The sequence below is a fragment of the Acanthopagrus latus genome, chromosome 22 (assembly GCF_904848185.1).
Source record: "Acanthopagrus latus isolate v.2019 chromosome 22, fAcaLat1.1, whole genome shotgun sequence".
In the NCBI taxonomy this organism is placed as follows: domain Eukaryota; kingdom Metazoa; phylum Chordata; class Actinopteri; order Spariformes; family Sparidae; genus Acanthopagrus; species Acanthopagrus latus.
This window is the reverse complement of record NC_051060.1, coordinates 2,107,163-2,115,974: the sequence shown is the minus strand read 5'-3', so window position 1 is coordinate 2,115,974 and position 8,812 is coordinate 2,107,163. Positions and strand designations below refer to the sequence as shown.

Genomic DNA, 8,812 nt, shown 5'->3' with positions numbered 1-8,812 from the left:
TCACCACTTTGACAAGTAGGGCTGGACCGGTTCACAAAATCCACGGTTCGGTTCATATCACGGTTTTGTGATCATGGTTTTTGGTTTGGTATACGCTGACTGTAGGAAAATCAACTATGTCTTGTATAGTCAGGTTAAAACTGAAAGAATGAGGCAGTCTGACATTTGCTACATCATTGTGACAGTCTTAAGTTAAAAGTAGGTAGACTGGTACTGCAAGAGATGTGATATTGCTAGTTCCAACATGCTTTTAATGTATTTGGCATAGAAAGTTATCTTTAACAAATGCTAAGAACAAATAGTTATTCACTGTCACTAATGTAATGTAATGGGCAGTCACAGTCAGGAAACTTTCAGTAGCCCTGGAGTAGAGCTGGTAAATACAGTTCCTTTAAAGGATTTGATTCATACCGAACGGGACAGATTTTTTTGATGAACCGCTCCACCCCTACTGACAAGACATACACTTCATTTGGTATTTAGGTTATACACAAGGCTTACAATTTTGGGGGGGTTTCTGACAAATACTGTGAATTTATGGACCTTTTTCACACAAGACCTTTTCAAGCCGGTCAGGACCAAAAGCTAGGTGTTAATATTCGGATTGATGGCCGTATTCCATTTACCTGCTTCTGTCCCAGGGTCCTGATGTTGTTTGTACTGGCTCACTGTCACAGCTTGAATGGGAAAGAGCCTCCCTGTCACACCAGTGCTTTCCTATTAATAGTCAAAATGCCTGCTGTAAAAAAGCATCTAGCACTAACCTTTACTATTGATACTAGCAAGCTCATCTGTCCCCCTTCATGTGGCAATAACTTTAGCTCCAACATTTAAAAAAATGTACTTACACTAGCAACAGAGTGTGAGGAAAACACCAATGTCAATGTTATATAAAAACCGTCCATCTGCTGTGTTGCAGTCATGTCGACAGAAGTTTGCATGCTAACCAGTAAACCCTGGCCTGTTATGTCCCATAATATTACTTTGTACCTCAGAGTTTCTCTCTTACTACCAAACTGAGCAGATTGCTGCATTAACTCATCGTAAAACACACAATTCAAACGTAAATGAGGTCAAATTTTTACTTAAAACAGTCCCAGTTTGTCTTTTCACAATCCCCTCTGGTGTGGTTGAAAAAACGCTGCTGATGCCAGACTCACACTCACACTTCATGCCCCTCTTTTCTCCACCAGGTGTGTCTTCTCATCTCTGGAGTCACAGTCGTGATCAGAGCTGCTATAAATCACCTCTCTACTGTATTCCCCGTCTTCAAACTGGCATCTGTTAGTCTCAGAGGCTGTGTCCTGCCATGTCTATTGGAAGGTAGTTGAGCCCAGTTGACACTGACCCTGTTGCCCGTGTGAGTCCCTCTCCCATTCATCTGAGGTTGCTGTATGACAGACTCCCCTCAGCTTGTAGAGACACTTGGCACCACAGCTAACTGAGCTAGATGCTAACAGCAGCCACAGCAAAAAAAAAATAGCAACAGCGAAGACTACAGTGAACAAAATGTAAATGGTGCTTGTCAGTTTGGGGATCCTGCCACTTCAGAATTACTGAGCAGGTCAGAGGACCTCAAGGAAAAGCCTTTCATATCTCATGGAATCTGAACAACAGTTAAAATGTGCATGCTTTTCAGCCATTGAGGCCGTCATCAGGGCAGGTTGCAAAATGGTTGCCTTTGGCCTGTTGTTCTGAACTCAAATGTTTACAGATGTTGTCAAGAGGATGGTGTATGTGGGGTTAGGTCAAAATAAGCTGCAGTATGCGCGTGTTAATGGGAAAGAAAGAAAATGTCACCTAGTGCAATGGTGTGTCTCATTAATGTGTTTTAATGGTTTTGGACAACAATGGAGGTCTGTGGCACAGATGAAGAAGAATATCTGTTAGTAGGTGCATTCATTGTTGGTTGTTGAAAATGATAGACTATCGCTGTCTTTTGCAGTGTGTGGAGCTCTTGTAGCTACCACACTTTTTAACGTAGCCATGAGCTAATATGTTTTTGAAAGACAGCTAAGAGGTCCCGTCAAGTCATACAAGTACACATACAAGGCTTTCAAGCATTGTTGCATCCTCTATGAACACACCCCTAATTTTGTGTGTCAACACTTACACAACTTACTGGTGGAACCAGTGCTGCATTAAACAGATTTTCTTGGGAAATTCATGAGGCCTGTCTGAACAGTGATGGATTCCTGAACAGAACTCTTTTTTTATTTTATTTTATTTTTTTTTTTAATTTAATGACAATGTTGATACACATCTGTTGTAACTCTGCAAGTCAACACAGTCTAGACAGTGGACTCGCCCTTCAAGCCTCACATGCAGAAGAGTGTGTTGGAGCAGTCTTATTTAAGTGTTTCGCCAGGCAGTAAATAACATTGGATTGAAATCATAAACAGTAATCAAAAACACTCCCATGCAAACAACCAATCAGGGATCTGTATTTTATCACCAGTAGAATAAACTCATTTTCACAGCAATTTGGTGTTTTCTGTTTCTTCACTTTTTCTTTTGATTTGAAAGTAACATAATTCATGTCTACCACTGTTTGGTCTTGTTGGGATTTTGTTTTTTTCTTTTTCACTGAGGGAGCCCTACTGGGTCCAAAGTTCTGGTGTAACTGAGAGGCATCATTGGCTGAGAATCTTTGGCCTTTTGTTGACTCTGTGACTTTCATCAGCTCCTCACTCCAGAGTCAGTGCACCAAGGAGTGAGTGAAATAAGCAGAATATCTTTCCATTCCTTTCCTCACAAAAATGCTGTGGCTTGTTTCGTTATGATTGAGCAGATAATCACTTCCAGATGTGCTCCATATGGCTTCCCTTATATTAGAAGTGACCTGCTGTCTGGCCTGGTCAGAACACTTGAGGATGGATGGAAGTGTTATCAAATTCATGGAGGTTGTCTCATAAAGAATCCTTACTGTGACAGACAGATGTTCAGTTTGCGCTTGTGTTTGAGACCAACACTGATAAAGCATGAACCTCAGAAAGAGGCCAACTTTTTTAATGAGGCTTTTTTGAATTTGATATAAAATGCTGCCCTCTGCTGGCTGGCCACGAGACTGTTCATAAGGTGAACATTGTAACAATGTATGTGTTTCACTTGTCATCTATCACTATAGAAAAGTACAAATATTACCATGTGAACCTGTGAGATTTTAGTTTATTAGATCATTGTTCTTCTTTTGTTATTTTTGATAAGCACAAAGGGCCTTTCTCACTGTCAAATCCTGGCTAGACACACGGCTTTGGTGTTACGGTTTGTGTATGCTGTTAAGGAAATATAGCCAAATTGTTAAACTGATAAATCATTTGTAATGACAATATTATCATTATTATAACATTAATAATACATGCAAAATAAAACAGAAAATACAGCAACTCAAAAAGACACTCAGTGTTTTTTTGGCCTATTCAGTTAGCAGCCCACAGGCCACATGCGACCCAGAACCAACAACCCCCGGGTGGCCCTGTCTGTGGTCCAGCCCGCCTGAATTGAAGAAATGGAGACTGCAACTCATTTCGCAAGACGTTTCAAGTGTTTCAGGCCGTGAATGCAGCACTCAGGGTAGCCCAGAAACAGCCTACCCACAATGCAGCGCGTTGTTTTGAAGCGTGGCTAGCGGTGCTGTCAGAAGTAGCGCCAAGATACCCGGTCTAACACGCGTCCTTTTCAACTGTCAAACATAACATCGACAGTGAAAACTTAACCCTGTCTGGACTGATTAATAATTGCTCATTTTACCATCAAGTTCGAACGCCAAACCCATGTGTTTAATTTGCCATGCTCAAAGATTACAATGTCCGAGGGCAGCGCATCGAGAAACACCCGACTCTCCGGACAAACTTCCCAGAGGATCTCAGGAGAGAGCTGCAGCTGCTGCGTGGATTTTGACGAGGAAGAAAAGGCCATCCAAGACTCTGGAGCTGTGAAAGGTTGTATGCTGGCCACCGTGGATGAAGTGATAAATGACGACAAAATGAAACTGAGTGTGACATCTGCTAATAAAAATGTGTCCCTGTCAGACACGTCAAACATTCGCAGGGTTGAACTTCAGGCTACAGATGTATTTGAAATGCTGGTGGATGAAGTGAAGAAAGTCGACGTCATGTCTATAGCAGTAGATTTTATTTTTATGTAATTTGTATGCCTGGGTAAGATGTGACTTAGATATTAAGATACTAAAAAAATATTTCTACTACCACCTCTGTTAGATTCCAGCTCTGTTATTGTGTTTTATTGACTTTTTCATGTGCCTTTTAGTCAGTTTACCAAATTTAAAAGGAAGACTGTGAATAAAAAGTGCATATTTTTCATCACATTGATCTGTATCGGGTTGAAATGTGTCATTACCAGCTGCTTACTGGGCACCTAACATGTCTGGCCCAGTTACATTTCTTGATTTTAAAATTTGGCCCAACTAAATGTGTAATTGAATAACCCTGACCTACTGTGTAAAGTAGGCCCCACTGTGAGATAAGTGAAACAAGTTATTCATTTAGTTTTATGGTATACAATATAATGCCCATAAAAGGTGTGACACTTCTCATACAAGACCTAATTCATAGTAACTAGTTTCCGCATGATTTGTTTCCATAAATGAAATGTGTTTCCATCAGAGACAAACAAAAATTGATTGTTCTCTAATCTTGTAAAGCAAAGAACTGACGAATGTTCTTTCATTCTTCCAACCACATGGTGTCGCTGCTCATTTTATATTCGCCTTTTTATTATGGAATGGACCTGCTCGCTCACCGTCGACACTTTGAACAAACTTTATTGTCAGTGTCTGTGTTTGGCATCGTTTCGAACATGGGGGCACGCGTAGCTCGTCTGTTCAGAAATTTCAACCTAGAAAACAGAGTACACCGAGAAATCTCCAAGGAAAAGCCGCGAGCAGCACCCCGACACGAGCACCCCGGCCTGCCCTCCGCCGGCAGCTCTGAAGGTGAGTGACTGTAAACCCCGACAACTTGTGTAACTGTCTCCTCGAGGGTCATGGCAGGCCGATTCATTTTCCTCAGGGGTACGAATGAAGTTTTGGGTGGAACGCTGGACACAGTTTCCCTGTTAACGAGCCCGTTGTGTGTTTCAGAAGTGGACCCAGTGAACCAGAAGAGCGACCCTCTGCTGGCAAACCTCCAGTCTGTGTTCGTGCAGTCTACAGACCCAGCAGCAGCAGCAGCAGCAGAGGTCAGACTGGGACACGGACCGTGTCCATCTGCATGAATGCGTCTGATGATGGATGCAACTTTTTTGACTCCCATTAGAGATTAATCGCGTTATGTGGTTGCTTATTAGGCTGTAGTCCCACTGTGACGCCTGTTAGTCGATAATCGTTCACTTTTTCATAAAAGCATGAACTGCGGACAGCTGTACAGTTACAGGGCCTGGACATCTTCAGAGATGGAGCCATCGCCATATCATACATCATATATCATACATCATATATCACATCACATATTATATCTCTTGAACCAAACATAACACAGACAAGGTGATGTCTTCATCTGTGTTCTGATGGTCAAGGATAACAGTGATGACCTACATCATAAACTGTTCAGGTGAAGAGTTAAAGCCCAACTCTAGCAATAGGAACAACCAGCCACGATGCCCATTAACGTTACTACGTATTTATCATCATGGAATCATGATTACATGAGAACACACACACACACACACACACACACACACACTTCCAAGGTGAAAACATAACCAGCCATGCTGTCATGTAATCACAGTATCAGAGAAACTCGGCCAGACTTTTTAATAACACTGGGAATGAACCCTGATGATACACTGACTTAAAATATATACATTTCAATATTCAATATGAACTTGACGATGCAACTGATAGCAGCTACAAAGAACTTTTAGTTTCTGTTGATTCTGGCCCCTGTGGACAAATGGCTTTGAGCACGCCCTCCTTGTGTCCTATAGATCTTGGTCTGATCCTGGTCTTGACATCTTTCGGAGGCTCAACAGTAGAACCAGCACCCTGGTTCTACCCCCACTGTCCTCCACTCAGTGATGGTGTTGATGTGATGCTAGTAATACAAATATCAAACTGTGTCCAGGGTGGCTGCTCAGTCACATCATCCAGAGATTCAGTCTTGTCTATTACTACCACAACACGCGCAGAATCGACCTGGAAACGACCTGTAGACTGTCATATCTACATCATACCAGCGTTTTACTACACTGTTGATGTCTGTATATTGGGATATGTCACAGACATGAACAGGTGAGGAAGACTTTGTCTCACTCCCTCTCGTTCCCCCTCTGTCTGAACCCTGACTGCTCCAGAGGTCAAATCCAAACACCTGTACTCACAACTCCTCTGCTAGCCAATACTACAGCAGAGCTAAACAGGGCTAAACTGCTCTCGCTCTATGGGCACAATACAAAGCCACGTGGAAGATCTTGGTCATTATATACCCGGGAGGTCAAACTTTTTTGTCCTTCATGCACCACTGAGCAGCAGTAAATGGGGCTTTTCCTCTGATGCTGTGTCCCGATTTTCCCTAAAAAGTTTCATGCATTTGACATTTTATGGCCTTATTAAATTGGTATAGCTTGCATGCTAACAGTTGCCTATTCAGATGTACAGCAGACAGGAAGGAATGGTAGCAGTCACTTGAAGTCCCATTTCTGTCCACCAGATGAATGAAAGTTCAGTATTCTTTTAGCTCTTTTGGGGCTCCACCAACCCCATGGAAAATATGTGTCTCCTCAGCTAATAAATGCTCCTCTGTTCACCAGTCACTTACTGTAGCCAGCTGCTATTTGGTGCTGAGTAGGGTGTGTGCAGAGCTTTCTTTGCTGGAAGTAGTCTACTCCAGATAGAAACCAGGTTTATTAGTGCAGTTAGAATGAACAAAACCAGTGAAGTTGTGGGCCAGAACACCAAAAGAAAGTGCTGCAACAGGGCTGCACATCACTTGAAATTAGGATTGGACAACACATCACTATTATATCATTATTGTGATAGGAGACTACATGTGGTCCTTTTTGAATATTGTTATTTTTGATATAAGTTTGTTCTAATACACTTATAATACTCCTTTGAAGCTCTACTTGCAACCTGGTTACGATCCATCACCATGAAATGCAAATACTTGTAATTTTCCTCTGTCTTAAGATTTTGTTCAAGAGTACTTCCCTTTATCCATTTAATAAAGACACATAGTCAAGTGTGAATATTACAAAACAGTAGGGTTTTCTCAGCCTTTATTCCTTCTGCTTAATCTTCCAACAGGCATCAAAAACAGAGGCGGTGAGCAAAGAAATGGTGCGACGGCCATTGAAATATAGTTTACCAGTGCACGGGTATGGCCTGGTGGAGCTCACAGACGTTCCTAAAGGCAAACTGACCATCACTGAGGCTCTGAAGGCCCTGGGCAGTCACCAGCAGCAGCCTCAGACATGGACGCCAGAAAAGATTGCTCAGGATTATTCTCTGGACTTGAAAGACACAAAAGCTCTTCTGGAGTTCTTCATCCCGTTCCAGATTCAGGTCATACCACCCAAGACGGACAGTGCCAAGCAGATCAAGGCTTCTTAAGACTGAACTGTTGGAAAGTGATAGATGATAGACAAAATTTGACCTGATATATTTATGTATGTCAATAAAATGCATTTGGAGTGTGACCAGATGGAACTAAGAAGGCAAAGTTTTCAAGCCTGGGGTTTGAACCTTATGTGGGGCTGTTTTATGTAGATGGAGTCAGGGGATATCATTAAGCTTAATGTATTGATACTCATTAGGAAAAATGAATATAACAAAATGAATAAATCAGTTGAAATATTAATCTTAACATGTGTGCTGTTATTTAAAGCTAAAAGTTGAATTAAGTTGCTTCAAATTAAGAGTTGAACTTTTGGGAAAGCTAGTAGCTGTGAGACTGAGATGGAAAGATGGATATCGATTTTGTGTACTCATGTATGTTACATCAAGGATATGGTTAGCCTAGCTTAGCATAAAGACTTAAAGGAAGAAATAGTCCAGCACTTAACTTCCTCTAAAACAACAAATGATTTACCCTACAGTCCTGTTCTGTATACAGATTAAATGAATGAGTGCTGTTAGTTAGTGAGCTTCAGTGTTGGCTGGTGTACTCATTAACTTTGGACAGAACCAGGCCTTGGTTTCAGTCAACTGAGCAGACTTTTTATGTGTGGTAGAGGTTTGTCATATTCCGACTCCATTTAATATAGTTGTTTGACATCTGTGTGTGTATGGCTGTTAGCTTAAAAACCGAGCATGTCTCGCTCACAAGGCAAATATTAGCATTCAGCAGAGAGAGATATTTCACTAAGGTAGCTGTTTGTCCTTCACACAGCAGTCTAGCAGTGACATATTTTGGAGGCTAACAAGATGTTGTTGCCACACTCAGGGTTCCAGTGGCAGATTTCTGATTGATATCCTATGCTGGGTTTTGGATAAAGAAAGAGTGAAAAGTCTGTAGCTAACAAAGACTTGATTGCTTTTCTGTTATCGATGGCACTGTGCTGAGGGAATGGCAAATAGTGGTCTTTGAGTAAAATCGAGACTGCCAGGAAAGTGATTGGGCTACTTGACTTAGATCATTAGTCATAAAACTACCAAAGCTAACAGTGAAGCAGAAAGCAAGCTCACAACAAACATTTTGACTTGGAAAATCACAGGTGTTGCTTAAAACATTAACAATGACTCAGTTCTATTTACTCCAAGGCAGGACATGTTTAGTTATATAGCACCATTCAGACGTGAGGCAAATCAAAATGCTTTACTGGGGCATAGAATCAAGTGACCCAGTAAACCGGA

At 41.5% G+C, this 8,812-nt stretch overlaps 1 protein-coding gene across 3 annotated transcripts; it reads left to right on the top strand.

Annotated features, from left to right (window-relative positions):
• The first annotated feature begins 4,540 nt into the window (after nucleotides 1-4,540).
• Nucleotides 4,541-7,823, top strand: ndufaf4 (NADH:ubiquinone oxidoreductase complex assembly factor 4). Of its 3 annotated transcripts, none has more exons than XM_037085503.1 (3): nucleotides 4,541-4,954; nucleotides 5,102-5,194; nucleotides 7,263-7,823. In XM_037085503.1, the coding sequence occupies exons 1-3, from the start codon at nucleotides 4,678-4,680 to the stop codon at nucleotides 7,568-7,570; spliced, it is 678 nt and encodes a 225-aa protein (XP_036941398.1). In that variant the 5' UTR covers nucleotides 4,541-4,677; the 3' UTR covers nucleotides 7,571-7,823. The 3 variants fall into 3 exon arrangements, with proteins under 3 accessions (XP_036941398.1, XP_036941397.1, XP_036941399.1); XM_037085502.1 differs by having other exon boundaries at nucleotides 4,547-4,954; nucleotides 5,102-5,199; nucleotides 7,265-7,823; XM_037085504.1 differs by having other exon boundaries at nucleotides 4,599-4,954; nucleotides 5,102-5,191.
• Nucleotides 7,824-8,812: the final 989 nt, after the last annotated feature.

What these genes read in the sequence shown, in the direction of transcription:
- ndufaf4 (XM_037085502.1), top strand. Translation starts at nt 4,678, where the DNA reads ATGTTCTTTCATTCTTCCAACCACATGGTGTCGCTGCTCATTTTATAT. An exon ending in CTCCGCCGGCAGCTCTGAAG is followed by an intron (nt 4,955 to 5,101) that starts GTGAGTGACTGT and finishes TGTGTGTTTCAG; the next exon opens with AAGTGGACCCAGTGAACCAG. An exon ending in CAGCAGCAGCAGCAGCAGAG is followed by an intron (nt 5,200 to 7,264) that starts GTCAGACTGGGA and finishes ATCTTCCAACAG; the next exon opens with GCATCAAAAACAGAGGCGGT.